Source organism: Eucalyptus grandis, chromosome 6 (assembly GCF_016545825.1).
Source record: "Eucalyptus grandis isolate ANBG69807.140 chromosome 6, ASM1654582v1, whole genome shotgun sequence".
In the NCBI taxonomy this organism is placed as follows: Eukaryota; Viridiplantae; Streptophyta; class Magnoliopsida; order Myrtales; family Myrtaceae; genus Eucalyptus; species Eucalyptus grandis.
The window spans coordinates 20,567,262-20,584,809 of NC_052617.1; the positions used below are offsets into that span (position 1 = coordinate 20,567,262).

A 17,548-nucleotide genomic window follows, 5' to 3' on the forward strand; every position below is an offset into this window, starting at 1 on the left:
GGATTCCTTCATTGATTTCGCCAATAATGAGATCTTTGGGATGACTGGATTTATGCTTTCTTGAAAGCTTATCTTTATTTGAATTTCAGAGTTTCAATGCATGTCACGAGTAGCTCTGATGATTGTTCTGGTTCTATTTTTTAGGCAGCACCGGTCAGGGCATTTTTCAAAATAAAGAATTTTTACCTTTGAACAATTCATAGGGGGTTTTCTCTAAAATAGGTCTTAAAAATCATTTATAATATAGCTTTCCTGGACTTAGATGAGAAATTTTTGCTCTTTATGGAGAGGAAAACATATGAAAATTAAAAATTCAATGTGATATTGAACCTTTTTGGCAAATTTTTCAAAATACGAAAACAAGTGCCTGGACACTATCAAGAAGATTCAGTTGGCATGACCTCCTCCATAAAGAGAGTAACACATGATCCATCTAAAAATCAAGCGTTGTAATGAAGATTGCAACAAATAAAACTCTCCTCAAGTATACATATAACTTGCTCACCTTGAAAGGCAAAAGGCCAACAACTCACAAAATACATTTATTTTATGAAAAATAAATGATTTGTAAAAAAAATTCTTAAAAATGATATCTTATATTGCTTTAAATAATTAGTCAATAAAAAATAATTTTCTTTTGAAAGTTTATCTTCATTAGAAACATTCAAGTCTAAACTAAAAATAATTTATGTCCTTAAATTTTCATGGATAATGAAAATATATATTTCGTTCAATTATTTTTGCAAGTGATACAAATATTTATTTTTAAGAAAATATTTTCTAAATCATTCATATTTTACAAAACACACCCAAAACAGGTAAATTAACTTTTTTGCATCAAAAGAGTTCTAGATGTCCAGCGAAGTCTTCTAACTTGGACTCAAATGAGGAAATTATTTTTGTTATACAAATATTTATTTTTAAGAAAATATTTTGCATCAAATAGAGTTCATCAAAAGAGTTCTAGATGTCCAGCGAAGTCCGATTCTCTAACTTTCCATTGATGATCAGGCTTCCTTGCAATTCAATTCAAATCGAATTTGATTGACTAACTCAAACAAATATCGTTGAGATGAACCCAATATATCAAACCCTTTTGACGTGATAAAAGATGCATGGCAGATGAGAAAATTACTTAATTAGTTATAAACTTACTTATACGGATGTCAATTTAGTCTTTTTCAACTTTTCAATTTTATCAATTTAGTTATTGACTTTTACGTGAAATTTCAATGTAATCTTTCCGGTGAATTCTCTCTAGAAAATCACTGATATGGTAGTTTAGTCATGGTAGTTTAGTCATCAATTTCTGGTGAAAGTCAACCGAAAGGATTACACTTGAACTTCTTACAAAATGTTTAGAACTAAATTGACGATTGAAAGGAAAGTCCAAGAATGAATTGAAATCTGCACGATAAATTTGGGATTGATTGAATAATTTCCCGCAATTGAAATGCATTTCCATTCCGTCTTAGAATTGACAAGTTGAAGTCGAATACGCTATGCTCTAGAGGGAATGAGCCCTCTTGGGTAAATTTTAGAAGAGAGAAGAGAATAGGGGTATCATTAAAAAAAAAACAGAGTACCCATCAAGTCGGCATAAAACTACAAATAAATGAAGACAGTGGACAATGTGCAAACCGTAATGGCGACAAGCGAGGTAGGCTGTCTTTGGCTCTCTCTGATGAACAAGTCCCGCACGTCATTACCATCAAGAAGGAAACTTTCTAATCTCCATGGCAACATCCCACGAAAAGCCAGTTGCCTACGCCTCTAAGGATATTATTAAAAAAAAAAAAAAATTCCCATCCGATTTAATCATGCTATCAAATAAACTCACCCAAGACAATCCACAGAAGATTGAAATAGCTAAGCAAAATCAAGTGACCGAGAGCCAAATCACAGTCCGCTCGGCTTTATCAGTAGTGAATTCCATTCTGTCAACGTCACTTGGTGTGTAGTCATATTTAGATGACGTGAAATTGAGAAACGGAGTCAAAGCCGAATCAAATCAAGTTTAATCAGCTTGACGTAAGAATTGTGGGATTTTTTCCTTTTTTCCAGTGATTCAATCACTGGGATCAATTTTTGCCGACTCAAACAAGAGCCGGCGGAAAAGAAAGAAAAAAAGAGGAAAATATCATAAAATTATTTAAAAATTAAATAATTTATACATCTCAAAAAAAAAATGAGAGTGTAATAAACACATTCCTGATTTTTTTTTATTACACGAATAAAAATTTTGTACAATCGCCAAACGTGGTCAAATATTCAAATTTTATTGAGAGAACAAAACATATAAAAATTGAGTAAAAATTGTTCTCAGAAATCAAATAGTTAGCAAATAAGCCATAAGAGTGTACCCTCACAATAATTTGGCGCAATTGATTGTTTTACTTATGAAATGCTCCCGACAAGATTTGAACCGACTGCCATAGGGAGAGGAGCAAAATTCCCCATCATCTAATCCAATGCCTCTTTGGTGGTCCATTACGTAAATTGGATCCACAACCACATCAGTCCAAGGACTGTCTGGCACGGACGGAGATCTTATAGCACATGAGGTAATTCTATTGATATCTCAATAGATCCACTGGTATTTAGTTTTAAATTTCATAACTGTCTTTATCTATCTAGATTAATGATTTGGATAAATGGGTCGTTGTACTTAAACACGAATGACAAAGATGATATCATATAATCACATACTATAATGCATTTATGCCATACATGTATATAAGAAGTCCTCTCCGGATTTACCTTTTTGTTAGTTCCATTATGTCGTGTCTCATGCCAATATAAGAGTAGGGGTGATTCATCAGGTAAGGCGCTTTTCAGTTTTTTTTATGAGGACTTGTCTAAATTGAAATCATGAAAAGAGAATATCAAGAAATGGATTTTGTTTCATCTCATGTTGTTTATAATCATTGTATCAATCATTGAATCTTGTCAATACCGAATAATGGGGTTTTCCCGCTTGAAACACCGCAAATTGGTCATCGCCAAGCACGAGAAAAGAGCACGACGATTACCATGGAGCGACCCCCCTGAGGTACTCTCCGAAACTTTTGTCATTTGCTAACAATGCTAAGCTCATAACGAAGGTGCTTCTTGAAGATAAGCAGAGTAACGATGATAGAGAAGAACTCAGGCATGCCCTAACAGCCAGGCCAGGAGCTCTTATTTGTATTTTCTAGGAGAGAGAGCAGCTTGGTCCTTTGCGAACACCGATGTTGGACTTGCACCCATCAACTTGATCGGCTTTCATCAGGGGTATGCATTTGGACCGGTTTGATCCAAGAATCAGACTGAATCGACTTTACCCGATCGGTTCAAGATCTGTTCACTAGGAAACTGGTCTAATTCATTTCCTGATTTAGGGTCTTAAACTATCAACTCTGCCCGAAAACTGGCATTTTTCGAGGTAAAATCAAGACCGAATCAATATTAGATTGGGACTAACCTTAATTTCTCCTCTCTTTTTTTATTTGATTGGTGGTGGTTATTTTGCTGCATCGGAGAGTTATACTACAACCGTCTAGTTTCTATACAAGGCTAGAAGAGTAAGAGAAGTTCGTGAAATTCTTTAGTTGATGAAACCAAAAAAAAAAAAAAAAAAAAATCGACCGATTTCCAAGTCAACATTGAAATCGGCAAGTTCAATTCCATGGTTCGCAAGATTCTGACAAAAGACCTACAGCCTGGTATCATAGCTTTGGGTTCACTATCCGAATCATGTTTCCAATTCTAAGAATTCATAACCGACCTTAAGAGGTTTAGTCCCAAATTCCAAATTCGAAATCTCCTCCCCAATATCCGATGGCCTCATCTTTCATTTGCCATAATAACAGCGGATAAGAGTCACGGACCCACCTTTTAACATTGACCCGAAGGGAATTCAAACTTTGACTCCTTAATTACTTCCCGTCCTCTTAGAAGGTCGTTGAAATGACCATGACCTTTTTTCCCCACGGCAAATCACACCGTAATGAAGCTTACGTAAGTCTCATGCAACCACCCATTTTCACTCCTATCTCTGACTTCCCCTATAAAAATGCCGGATGGCCAGCATACATCCCCTGTCGTTGCGTCCCAGAATCTCCCATTACTGAGGAGGAAGAAGAAGAAGAAGAAGAAGAGATTATTCTGACCGCGACTCTGGCTTCTTCTTCTTCCTCTTCTTCAATTATACAGGCACGACACTCATGGCAAGATTCTGGCCATCGATACCTCTGCCATGGCTGCTCATTTCTGCAATGTTCTTGGCAGGTAGGTAGCCGCGTCGACACGATAACCTACCCTTTTCGTGATTCTCTTCGACAGAGTTCTCAGCCTTCTTTGCATTCTGCTTTTCAGCTGATGCAACGACCTTCACGCTAGTGAACAAGTGCGAGTACACGGTATGGCCAGGCGTCCTCGCCAACGCCGACGAGCCGCCGCTCTCCACCACCGGCTTCGCGCTCCAGAAGGGCGAGTCCCGCTCCCTCGCCGCCCCCGCCGGCTGGGGCGGCCGCTTCTGGGCCCGGACCCGCTGCGCCCAGGACCCCGCCGCCGGCGAGCTCTCCTGCCTCACCGGCGACTGCGGCTCCGGCCAGCTCGAGTGCGGCGGCCGCGGCGCCGCCCCTCCCGCGACCCTCGCCGAGTTCAAGCTCTACGGCGACGGCGGCCTCGACTTCTTCGACGTCAGCCTCGTGGACGGCTTCAACCTGCCCATGCTGGTGGCGCCCCAGGGCGGGAAAGAAGGGCGGGGGAACTGCACGAGCGTCGGGTGCACGGGCGACCTCAACGCCGCGTGCCCCTCGGAGCTGAGGGTGGCGGCCGGGGGCGGCGGGTCGGGGGTCGCCGCCTGCAAGAGCGCGTGCGAGGCGTTCCAGCAGCCGCAGTACTGCTGCAGCGGCGCGTACGGCAGCCCCCAGGCGTGCAAGCCGACGCCGTACTCGGAGGCGTTCAAGAGCGCGTGCCCGCAGGCGTACAGCTACGCGTACGACGACGCGACGAGCACCTTCACGTGCGCCGGCGCGGATTACGTCATCACCTTCTGCCCGTCGCCCAACGCCAGGTGACTTTTTTACCCTTCCGCCCTTCGTTGATTTTTCGAGACCATTGCGTCGTTTTGTCGTACGAACTAGTGGGCGCATTGGAGTTTTCGCAGATTTGAAAGGGCAGTTTCGACATTTCGAATGGGAGATTTTTTCGTCGGCTAGTGAGACGTGGCTTAAGGACAAGATGCGAAAGAGCGAGTGCGGCTCGTGGCTATTGTCAGTGGGCGCGACGAGGGCGAGGGTAAATCGCCGAGTCGCGATTGAGGAAGGATCAAAATATCTGGTTCGACCCGATGGAAAAATATCTTCTCCTGAGCTTGAGGTTTCTATTTGTTCTCTTAATGATAAGGAATTTGATAATGCACAGCTAGTTCACGACCTACTGAATTAATTGAAAATGATCCAATTTATATTGACGTATTTAATTAATTTTGATCATTATATAAAAAAATCATTTTGACTCACTTTCATATAATATAGATTTAGTGATCCACAACCAACCCGTCTTATTTTACTAAAATACTTATATATTTAATTAAATATAAGAAACTCATCCTCAAGCGAGATAAGAGTGCAAAATGAACAAGATTGCGTAAATGTAGGAGAGTTATAAAATTAAGTTAATGAAGTCATTTAATATCCATATTCTAAACTCATTTATATCTCATTTATGAATATAATTAATAAATATAACAACTCATCCCAATAAATATGAATTACGAAATGAATCTAATCATTAACTATGGAATAGGTTGGAAGTTGAGTGTGTTTGATTCTAGCTTTGTTCTTTTGATAAGTATGTTTTTCAAGCTACAGTGGTCAAAGGGTCCTAGGCCAAGTTCCTTTTCCTCTTTTTGACCCAAAAATATTACGTATTCCCTTTTAGGATCAAAAAATATTTAATCATATATTCATATATTAAATATTGCTTTCAATCATGTGCATTTATCTTACCCAACAATACATGTGAATTGGGCTCACATTTATCAAGTACATTGTCGAGCCCTTGGGACCAGATTCTCATGTACTTGCGACCTAGTAAGTCATGTGGTGACTTGTCTTGCTTCCCATTGTTTACTTTTTCCTCTTCTTTTGCAAGGAGAGATCAATACCATCTTTCTTTTGTGATGAGCCATAGGGTTCATTAGTAGAGACTTTTTTTTTTTTTTTTGGTGGTTGCACCATTGTTTTCATTTCTTATGGGGTCTCGTTTTTTTTTTTTTTTTTTTTTTTTTTTTCGGAGCAGCCAAAAGTCGACTTCTTCACAAGCCCAAACTCCAGAGGCCGCCGCTGCCGCCACAGGGGATGCACCTCTCATCAACAACACAATGGTCTATGAAGGCGTGGGGCGGAGGCGAGCCGTGCGTCGCCGTCCGCTCATGCCCATCTTTCGTCAGTCGGCCTGGTTGGCGTGGCAGCGTCCATGTGGCAGTGGCGGCAACTCTTTCTGGCATGAGGCGGGGCCCCCAATAACCGGAGCTGACCTTTTCCACTTGGGGCCCAAGTGGGGGCGCGTGGCAGAATCTTATCGGACTAGGCCCACGAGCCTGTACTTTCGGGTTGGCCCAGATGAGGTGGGTCGGAAACGACGACCTAGTGATGGAATAGCCTACTTGTTGAATCTGGCGGCACTATAGTATAAAGTGGCACATGGCGTCATCAACCATATATATGCAGCGTTAGTGGTTGAATTTTTATTTTTATCATCAGTCTTTTTCTTTGGTCGGTATTTTTTAATAAAAATATTCTTATTTTTGGTAGAATGGTGGTTGAATTTTAAATGGGAAAAAAAGGGAATAAAAGGACAAAAGGCTATCCACGACATATTTCGCAATTTTTCGTTTTTTAAATTGCTAGGGTAAGTTAGATTGAATTTTTTTATCCTGGTTTTTGGTATAGAGGAGGGAAATAAACTACTTAAGCCTCTCCTTTATTTTTATTTTTTTTTGGGGGATAGGATTCGTACGTCAATAATTAATTGGGTTGGTGGTGGGGACGCATGTCTTTTGTAAGGTGTGATGTCCACATATGGTGCAGGCCAATATTAATATAAAATACATATCTACACATTGATTTTCATATATATAAGTATAAATATAAATGCAATTTCCTTTTCATGTTTGGTTTTGTTTATGGTGGGGGATTTTTTGTCGTATGAGGCACAACGACCGTGGAGGATATTAATTTGTAGTAAAGTGCAAGTGTCTTTTTCCTTTTTTCCAATTGCTTAATAAAAAAGAATGGATCCAACTCCAAATTGAATGTCCATCACGCTGTAACTACGATAATGAGGACAATGTGACGATAGCGGATAAGATGCCGATAATATTAAAAATAATCACAAATTGTTTTTTAAAGGATCGTGCATCGTCAATGGCAAGTCGAATATGAAACTTTCCTTTTGTTTGTTTTGCGCATCTAGTTGTTATTTTAAAGCCAGGATCAATTCTTTAAAATTGAGAAAAGTGCCAATGAGACTTTGATTAGATGCTGGTTATTAAGGCATGCCCACTGAGATCCGCACGCTACACCTACCATACCATTATTGAGGGATGTCCTTGACAACGTAAAAATACAATTTGTATGTGTGCTAATACCAATTTGAAAAGAGGCTTCTAGGAACTTGGGCCGAAAAAGAAAAAAAAAAAAAAAAAAGGCAGGGGAGGAAGGAGAAAATGTCAGAAGTGGGATTTGAACCCACGCCCTCTCACGAGGACCAGAACTTGAGTCTGGCGCCTTAGACCACTCGGCCATCCTGACGTTGTTGATGCTTTTTGTCTAGCTATTACTAATTTGAAGGAAAGCGTGGTTTCCAAATCGGCAGTCCTCCTTCACTTCTTTTATAGCTTCGGGGGTTAGGATAAGTAATTATTTCTTATAAAGAAAACCATTTGGGTACTCGAGAGCAAAAGGAGTTATGGAGACTAGTTTTACTGCATGAACTTTCTTCAGGATTTGGTCCGAATTGTTCTGTAGATTCTCACGCTTTTTCCCTCATCTAGAACTTCGTATTTACTAATGAATACTCATCCAAAGATTGATCAGTTAGCCTAGAAAGTTTAGTAGAGTTTTCAGATGATGTGAGATAAGAAGAAAAAGGATTAGGCATTGGTGTTTTGCCTTCTCAATTTCCAACGACCATTTGTGGTAGTACCTTCTTGGGAGTGGGGAAATATTTTGGCTATTTGCTGGCTTTGTCTATTGTACCCACAATATTAGGAGCACACATCGATTTTGATTCTCGTCTCCAAATTTTTAGAGCCGGGAATAATTGTTCCGATTCATTGATGAAACCAACGATGTAAATATTTTTATAGTTCTTCTCCATTTTATATTTTTGCAGGAGTGTTTTGGGAGAACTAGATGAGCAATTTGATGCCAATTTGGATGTGTCCAAGCTAAGAACTCATCCCTTAAGCTTGTAACTCATTGATCATGTACTAAGCCATAATCACACAGATAGGTCGATACCCACAATTTTAGATTTTACGAATTTTGAGATCTTGAATTGGAGCTGAAATTTCTAGTGGCTGACAATAATATTGTAAATGGCAAATTGGCTTCACCAATTGCAAAAGTCTACCATCAATTTGAAAGATCTTTGCGTTCCTAACATCGAAGTGATTAAGAAGCTTGGTGGATCAAACACCCAACCGGTTCTTGAATTGGCCTTAGAACTAGAACTAGCTTGGATTGGCTAGTTCCAAGTTCAATGGGGTCAATTTTTGATTCCACAAATTGAGAATCGACTCATATTATGATTGATTATCATATTGTATCATATAATTTTATTATCGGTTTTGCAATTGAATATGGCAAGAGTCGATATGATTGTAAAAAGAGAATCACATTTATACTTTTGCACTTGAATATGAAGAAAATGTTGGACCGTGGCATGGTACAATGTTGTACCGTGGAGAAACCCTAGTGAACTCACATGCATAAGCAAATTTTTTGTTCTCAAACTTCCGAAAATAAAAAATGTCTTCTTCCATTGCTTGTGCTACTACCTCTTTACCTCCACAATTATTGCCAGGGCAAGGCTTGTGCGATATAGATTTTCCTTTTTCTGTAAGGTTTTTTTTATTTATTATTTTTATGGAATGAGCAAATAGTTTTAATTATTACTTGTATCTGTGCACCTTCGATGCATGTGCAAGAGAAAAAAATTAAGTACCATATGTCTCGATTCTCATGAAATCATTTTAAGGTATCCGTAATTGCACGTAGACACTCCTAGTGAATTTTGGAAAAGTGAAGGGTATGGATTCAAGCCCAAAACTCATTTGGCCCAAGATAAATAGAGTAAGGCTTTAGCTTCCCAAGGAAGAAATAGATTTACCAATATTAGCCAGAAAAATTAATTAATGTGAGTTGTTGACTAAAAAAGTAATGATATTATTAAGTTGTTGACTAAAAAAGTAATGATATTATTTTAGTTTTTGAGAAACCCCACTTAGTTTCGTATTCTTTTACACATATCAGAATTCAATCCCCTCGAACTGGACAATCGAGTTACGTGATTTCAAGAGGATATTGCAAGGCAGAGATGGCTTCACTTCAATAACCTAGAAACTTAAACTTTCTAAATTTTCTGACACATAATACCAGCCAAAATGCATGTGCAAGGACGAAAGACAAATTGTAGACAAAATTTCATAAGAGCAATGATGGTTATTTCCTGAAAAGTCGATGATATACTTTTTAAATATATAGATGGATCAATAAGTGAATCGACAATAAGTGAATCGACAAAAAATGAAGGGTTTGTTTTTATTAATTTTGAATAGGAAAGTAAATAATAAGAATTTAAAGGTATCAAGATTGGTTGCAATTGCAGCTAGCCATATTAATTGTAGGAAATCAATGATAAAAAGAAAATTTTGAGAAAACCTTGAGTTCTTTGATTGATTAGGGATCCTCCTACAATGAACACACTTGAGGAATTTATAACCCTTTACAGATTGTTACATATGATGTTTTTATGCAATGGCTACTACATTTAAATAAAGAGAGAACTTTCTAATCTTTAGTGGTTATAAGACATTGCATAGTCTCTTATTATCTAGTGATACTTATTCATAAGAAGTTATTAAAAAAAAAAAAAAAAAGACCTACAATAGCGGTAAGAAATATGACCACCTAGCAATTATGTTTTGTATCAATTGCCCACTGTCGATGGTTTTGTCGATCAACTTCCCAAGTCTTGATGAATGCTCTCATTGATAACTTTCAGAATGTTGTCAATGTCTTCCTTGACAAGTTGTTAATTCTCTTCAAGTTGTCGATTGTTTTGTTTATTGTTGACCAAGCTTTGCTTTCATCAACTAAGTCTGATACTTATTGATAGTAACCAAAAGTTGATCATTCTTTGGTGTCAACATATGCACATTTTTAAAGAATTGACTGATTCATCGATTGTTCGATTCTTTTAAATTAGATAATCAAGAGATATCATATGCCCCATTGTCATCAACAAATTTGATTTTTCCTTGCCAAATTGCTTCTTGATTTATTTTTATTTTTTTTAAACAACACAATTAACCTTGTTATGACCCCATGAGTGATGCCACTTGCGATATTTTTTGTTTGGTAAATCTTCTTTACTTGGAATACCTTGGCCTTTAACTAATTTAGTTAGGTCATCTTTCCAAATCAAATCAAAGATTCGTCCAACATATTGATATTGAACAAGTAAACTTGAGTGTCTTCCTTAACAATTCTTGTGTCTTTTGTCTTAGCAAGCAATAAGAATCAACATTTTTGCCACATTTATTTTAATGTTTTCATTTGGGTTTGAGTCATATTATGACTCATAATTTTTCATTAAAGTCACATTTTGCTTAAGGTATTCATGTGGCCCTTTATCACTGCCATTTAACAACTGTTGATACTTAGACACTCTTGTTGTCAATGAAATAACTTCATCGAACAACTTCCTAATCTTGATGAAGGCTCTGGTCAATAGCTCTCATGATGTTGTCAATGACTTTCTTAGCAAGTTGTCCATTGTCTTCAGATTGTCAATTGTTCTTATTCAATATTGACCAAACCTGTACTCATCGAATAAATTGGATACTTGTTGATAATAACCAAAAGTTGGTCATTTTTTAGCATCAACAATGGGGTCAAAGCATAACAAAGGTCTTGTCCTTTCGTCTTACAAGCATCATCACACGGTCGTTTTTACCAAGTAGCATGCAAAGAAACAAAAAAAGATTGTCTTCTTCTTTATTTCTTGCGCAATAGCGCACGAAATAGAACTTTCTAATCATCTCCCATAATCTCACAGCTGTAAAGGAAAGAGAAGGATTTTTATCCCAAAGATCGATTAAGGTACTAGATCACCATCATTAACTTGGTAACTCACACCTAACGAGGATGTCTGCAAGGTTTAATCTGGTTGTTGACCGAACATCGAGACCGTGCGAAATTACACACTAGACAAGGGGCACATCGGGCGCTTTTTAAAGCTTATCCATCCTGGATTGGTTAGTCCATCAAGAGGCGTTGATCGAATAATAATAGAGGGTTAGCTATATTTGCCGTAATGAGCGTGGGTAGACGACCAACCTTTTGCATGGAGAGAAACACGAAAGCCCCTTTTCGAGCATCGTCTGCAAGACACTTCCAAGGGCATCGCCAGGAGCCGATCGTTGCGACCAGAAACTCTCCTTCCTGTCGTTTTAGCAACCACAAGATCACTCCCTTCCTCAACAATCACCGAACCTTGTTCATCGGTCGATCCAACCCGAAAGAGAAATTTTTTTTTTTTTCTTTTTCTTTTCTTGGATAGTTTCTGTCCTAAGACTTACCTATATTGGGAAATACCTAAATTGGGAAATACTAATTATAGCACATGTTCAGTCATGTGAAAGATGTTAGTGTAGACTTGTTCTATGAATGACATGATCAAAACGAAACGAATCCAACTCTGGAAATGACTATGGCGCCAACTTGCCAAACGGACCGATGATAAAAGGTATGGTACTTTTTTCTGTCATGTTAAAATCTATCGCATTATGAGGTTTCACTAGCAGAATCCATGTTTATATTTCAGCACCACCTTAATCGCACAATAATCATGTAACGCCATTCTGGGTATATGTTTTCCTCACAAATGGATTGAGAAATTTGGTACCATCTGCTCTTTGCAAAAAGCGTACGCCAATGACCAATATGGCAGTTTCTCCGAGAGATAATCGCATAAGTTTATGATGGGGATGTAGCTGATAATTTACGTGGATAGATAAAATCATGTAATATTTTTATTTTGTAGAGTCTAACCCAATATGGCAAAGGCCCGGGTGGGTTTTGCTCATTATTAAGATGTGTGTAGGTGTGTGTGTGTGTATATTACAAGAAATTTAGAACACTACTAGCTGCCTAGAGTTTAGAAAATAATAAGATTGGTTTATAAACTAATGTGATAAACCCTTGCTGAATCAAGTTATATACGTAGTTGTAATCACTTTCTAGAACGAAAAGCCGAATTTCTCCCCTCTACAACTCCATAATTTTTACTAGCTAATTCTAGAAGGATTGAGAAGCGTAAATTTGTTAGGTTCTAATGATTTATGTGTCGTTTCACGGACAAATGTCAAATACAAATTCGCATTTCATTTATGAAAAAGCACATTTATTTGAGAGATGTAGAATTCTTTCGAAGAATTCCCAAGGGCAAGCTATATACTTAATGCTCCATCATTTAATAAACGAAGATGGGAAATCAAGAATATTATACTTACATATGTTAGACCCTCTCTTATTTTAATCATATCATAGTTCCCATATTTTTTTAGCTATATATACCCTCTTCATGCCATAAGCAACAACATCACCATCTATCTGCGCTTCTCCTTCCCATTTCACCAACACATGTAGAGAGAGAGAGAGAGAGAGAGAGAGAGAGAAAGCAAAAGCAAAGCATGTCGTCTTCCAAACTCGTCCATTCTTCAGCATTACTTTCGGCTGCGTTCGTGTTGTTTATTTCGATTATGTTTCTGCCGGCAAGGGCTGTGGTGAAGCTGCCGCCGAACGTAACGATCCCGGCCATTATCGTGTTTGGAGATTCGATCGTCGACGCTGGCAACAACAACGACATATCAACTCTTGTCAAATGCAACTTCCCCCCCTACGGTGAGGATTTCAAAGGCGGCATCCCGACAGGAAGATTTTGCGATGGCAAAGTGCCATCCGACATCATGGGTTTCTTCTCTCTCTCTTCTCTCTTACTAATTTTAATTGGTGATCAATATGTTCAGTTCTAAACTTTCCAATTATACTAATGGCTGCATGTATGTATAAACATTTTAAGTAGGGAAAATTATAAAAAAAGTTCTATTTCGACCAACTATGATTAGAAAATGCTAACGTATTGGTCCAATCATTGTAGGCTGTTTCTATGATCAGAAAATGCCGACGTGGATAATTTAAAAAAAAAATCTAAATTTTTTCGTTTTTTTTTTTCTTTTTAAAAAAAATCCACTCAATCCTCTTTCCACAAGTGAAGGATGACCTCTCAATCCTCTAGCCACCAGTGAAGGATGGCCTCACTTGGGCAAGGCGACCCTTGTTGTACCTAGGTGGGGCTGCCCTCGATGGCCACAAGCGAGGGCCACCCTATTTTGGGTGAGGCGAACCTCACCCCACCCTCCTTGGGCATTGTTGGTGGCCGACCACCAGTTGAGATCGGCCATTGGCAAACAAAAAAAAAAAAAAATTAAAAAAAGGAACAAATATAAGATAAAAAAGGAAAAAAAGTAAAAAAATTAAAAAAAATTAAAGATTTGTCCACGTCATGCCAATACCTTACTTAGGACCACCAACATTGACCACCAACATAGAGGCATCAAAGTCAACACTTCCCTATAATACTATACTGAAAGTGCCATCAACAAGCCAAAATCAGATTGTGGGAAAAGCTTCAGCCACGTCTTGCATCAAGGCATGCCTCAACTAACATTATCCAGTATAACAAGTCTCACCACCAACTATGTTTTCTAATGATCCGAATCAAGTCACACCTCGGCTACATTATAGTACTACACCGTGGCGCAGTTGAATCTAGTGACCATGTATTATTGGGTCATTAATTCGTTGACAATTCAACAATAAGAGAAACAATTTATAATTTTGTTTTAGGGTTGTTTAGACATTGCTTTCTCTTGTATGTTGGTTAATATTGCTTTTTTTTTCTGCATTAACAATTGCATACGCTATCAAATCAAAGCCACTTTTGCAATATGTCGTTTGTCAATTCCTTGTATGAAAGTTGATTTATATTACTAGGCTTTCCATAAGTTCTTTTTTTCCCCAATGTCATTGACTTCCTGTATTGTATCTTCCTATTTCAGCGGAACAATTAGGCATTAAAGATACAGTGCCAGCATACTTGGATCCGAATCTACAAGATCAAGACCTAGTCACCGGGGTGACCTTCGCTTCCGGCGGCACTGGATATGATCCGCTCACGCCCACGCTAGTGGTACATTTGCACATCAAGTTTATGTCCATTCAGTACTTTAGACAGTTCATATAAAGTCATACATCTTCTATTGGTAAAAACTCGTTTGATCTTTGGATAGTCGGTCATATCAATGTCGGAGCAGCTGGATCTCTTCAAAAAGTACATAGGGAAGTTGAAAGGTTTTGTTGGTGAAGAGAAGGCGAACTTCATCTTGGCCAACAGCATGTACCTCGTCGTGTCTGGAAGTGACGACATCGCCAACAACTACTTCACCGCTCGGGTGAGGCAATTGCAGTACAATGTGCCTGAATATACCGATCTCATGGTCGATGCAGCTTCCAATTTCCTACAGGTATCATTTTTTCTTTGGCTTCATCCCATGTAAATGAACGGACCGTGCACTGAGACCATCTTAGATTATCTGTTAGGATACGGAACTGATATGGTGAATCCTAAAAGGTCGGAGAGAATGATTTAATCTTCATGTTGCTCTAGTCCCCCTTAGCTCCGATATCCCTTTTGTAAATTTATAAGTATGTATAACCACGATGCACCCCATCACATGATGATAAATTCATGATGGTGGGCACGTTAGATCTTAATAAGTCTTCGTTCAATATAGTTAGGTAAACTCAAGCGGGCCACATCACGTAGCTGTATCCCATTATTTTCCACAAGAGCAACCTAATTTTAGTTAATCCAAGAATTTTGCATCTACTCGCTTTCAAGTGAATAAGAAAACCCTAGAGATAGGCCCTAAGATCCATTTTGATCGTCGAAGGGATTATACGACCTAGGAGCTCGAAGAATAGCAGTATTTGGTTCGCCACCGATCGGGTGCGTTCCTTCACAAAGGACATTAGCAGGAGGGCCACTACGAGGTTGTGCAGAGCAGTACAACGCTGCGGCTCAGCTGTTCAACACCAAGCTCTCTTCAAATCTCGACTCTCTCAACCGCAAGCTCCCCCGCAGCAAGATGGTCTACATTGATGTCTACAACCCACTTCTCGACCTCATTCAATACCCACAAAAGCAAGGTAAGATCAAAGCAGTACCTCATGAATTCCCATAATAACGAGACATACTTCCATGTTGTGTATAGCAAACTTACGTGTCCGTATTTGTGCGTATATAAAGAGCCGTGTTTTCCTCCACTTAGCTGGAGGAAACTCCGTTCTGATTAATGAATTATAACCATGGACATTGCCCACATTTACATTTCTTTGATTTTGTTTGTGGGCGTCCTTCATAACTTTTAAATCATCAATCAGGAGTGATTTAAGGAAGTTATAGCCCATCCATATATTATGTCCATTTGTCTTTTCTATTGACACTAGATTTTCGGTTTGTACGCACATTATTTATGGTCATATTAGGTCAATCGCCCATTAAAGTACGGCAATGTTTTCCCTGATTTTGCGTTTGGTATTCCTTCATTTCACATAAATGGCAAAGCAACGGAAGAGGTTTCATAAATGTAGGCGAGATTTATGAAAGAATTGTATTTTTGTTCATTCTTAGTTTGAGGAAACTTTTACCAATTAATCTTCTAATCGGCGGTTATGTACATTGACGCCACTTATATTTATATTTTGCTAAAGAATAATGATATGAAAGGTCCCTCAAATTATTTTTCTCTATTCAATCTAAATTCATACATTTTTCAAATGGAATGGTCAAGTTTGCATCTTAGGCCAAAACCATGATTTGGTTGTAACTGCATTTCCCCAAGTGAACAAATCTTTGCTCCTTTAAACCGAGTGATGAACATTATGTTTAAATTCCCAATATGATTCTAAAATTGCGTACCCTTCCACCGTTATCGAACGATAGATATTGTCCTTCGTGTGTGTCCCTCTTGGTAATAGGCATGAACGATCACAATAACTGGTTAAGGTCTGCTTGCTCTAACATTATAGTATGAATGGATATGCATCAATGATTTTCCTTTTTTAAATGAATCGAGCCAGGTTTCGTAGTGTCGGACAAGGGGTGCTGCGGGACGGGGACCATCGAGGTGACCTTACTATGCAACAAATTCTCTCCGGACACGTGCACGGATGTGTCCGACTATGTGTTTTGGGACAGCTACCACCCCACGGAGAAAGCATACAGAGCCCTACTGACTCCCCTCGTAAATAAATATATCAATCGTTTCTTCTGATTTGAGCAGCATTCCATAACTCCGATCGCATCAGATTGGGTACATCCATGGAGCAGCATCAGTCGGATTCAATGTCGAACCTGTCCTTCCCAGAAAACCAACTTCTTGTATTATTTATGTTGTGATTTAAACGAAGAGATTTTATATATAATGGGTCCTCCATCAACAATTTCAGTCTTGCCTTTTTTTGCACTAATCTTTCGTTTACTTCATGTTTTCTATGTCTACATATGGCTCGCAAATAAATTCTAAATAGGTATAAATGGTAGCTCCTATATAGACTTTTATTTGGCGCGAAGACATGGCATAAGAATTGATCACAAGTAGAGTTAAGGTATTAATGTGTCATAAACAGTTTTCCAATTTGAAAACTGCATTCGTTTCATTCACATTTCAATTTTCCATTGGATATCGGCATATGTAATAACATATTTTGGGATAGTGATATTTTTATTAAATTCATATAAATTAGAAAACAAGGTAGTTAGAATTTTGTGATTGATCCACATTCCTCAAGTACTTATTTTTTACAAAATAAAGCGAGATGAATCTAAATTAGAAAGTAGTCTAAAAAAAAAAAAACGAGCCATTTATGTTCTTTCTAATCCAAGGTCCAACGTGCATTATTTATACATACAACTTAAAGCAATATCGATTTGTAAAGTTCAAGATATAACCTTTCGCATTTGAGCTGTTAAACCTCAGTTAAACTCTGAAGGAGAAGCTACTCTTTTGGGGCAGGGTACTAGAAACAAGGCTTTTTTTTTTTCCTGCTAAGTCAGCTTGCAAAGTACTCAATGGGGCAAACAATTAAGAATTTGACAGTATATAGTCCACAATTTAAAAGTGGAATGGACCTCAACGTGTTGAAAC

At 38.3% G+C, this 17,548-nt stretch overlaps 2 protein-coding genes and 1 non-coding gene across 4 annotated transcripts; 2 read left to right on the plus strand and 1 right to left on the minus strand.

Moving 5' to 3' along the window:
• Nucleotides 1-4,014: 4,014 nt before the first annotated feature.
• LOC104448854 (thaumatin-like protein 1b) lies at nucleotides 4,015-7,159 on the plus strand. Of its 2 annotated transcripts, none has more exons than XR_726440.3 (3): nucleotides 4,015-4,269; nucleotides 4,357-5,364; nucleotides 6,289-6,424. XR_726440.3 is itself a non-coding variant. In XM_010062777.3 (3 exons), the coding sequence occupies exons 1-3, from the start codon at nucleotides 4,206-4,208 to the stop codon at nucleotides 6,677-6,679; spliced, it is 1,158 nt and encodes a 385-aa protein (XP_010061079.2). In that variant the 5' UTR covers nucleotides 4,063-4,205; the 3' UTR covers nucleotides 6,680-7,159. The 2 variants fall into 2 exon arrangements, 1 of the variants encoding a protein (XP_010061079.2); XM_010062777.3 differs by having other exon boundaries at nucleotides 4,063-4,269; nucleotides 4,357-5,059; nucleotides 6,289-7,159.
• Nucleotides 7,160-7,718: 559 nt separating this feature from the next.
• TRNAL-CAA lies at nucleotides 7,719-7,802 on the minus strand. Its single transcript has one exon. It is a non-coding gene; the product is annotated as a tRNA-Leu (tRNA).
• A 5,087-nt stretch (nucleotides 7,803-12,889) lies between these two features.
• LOC104448855 (GDSL esterase/lipase EXL3) lies at nucleotides 12,890-16,849 on the plus strand. Its single transcript, XM_010062778.3, has 5 exons — nucleotides 12,890-13,250; nucleotides 14,399-14,529; nucleotides 14,630-14,863; nucleotides 15,293-15,548; nucleotides 16,482-16,849. The coding sequence occupies exons 1-5, from the start codon at nucleotides 12,971-12,973 to the stop codon at nucleotides 16,673-16,675; spliced, it is 1,095 nt and encodes a 364-aa protein (XP_010061080.2). The 5' UTR covers nucleotides 12,890-12,970; the 3' UTR covers nucleotides 16,676-16,849.
• Nucleotides 16,850-17,548: the final 699 nt, after the last annotated feature.

Bases quoted from the DNA above. Each gene is read 5' to 3' on its own strand.
- LOC104448854 (XM_010062777.3), top strand. From the start codon at position 4,206: ATGGCAAGATTCTGGCCATCGATACCTCTGCCATGGCTGCTCATTTCT. The intron at 4,270-4,356 runs GTAGGTAGCCGC...TCTGCTTTTCAG, and splicing joins TTCTGCAATGTTCTTGGCAG to CTGATGCAACGACCTTCACG. The intron at 5,060-6,288 runs GTGACTTTTTTA...TTTTCGGAGCAG, and splicing joins TGCCCGTCGCCCAACGCCAG to CCAAAAGTCGACTTCTTCAC.
- LOC104448855 (XM_010062778.3), top strand. From the start codon at position 12,971: ATGTCGTCTTCCAAACTCGTCCATTCTTCAGCATTACTTTCGGCTGCG. The intron at 13,251-14,398 runs GTTTCTTCTCTC...TTCCTATTTCAG, and splicing joins AGTGCCATCCGACATCATGG to CGGAACAATTAGGCATTAAA. The intron at 14,864-15,292 runs GTATCATTTTTT...TGATCGTCGAAG, and splicing joins CAGCTTCCAATTTCCTACAG to GGATTATACGACCTAGGAGC.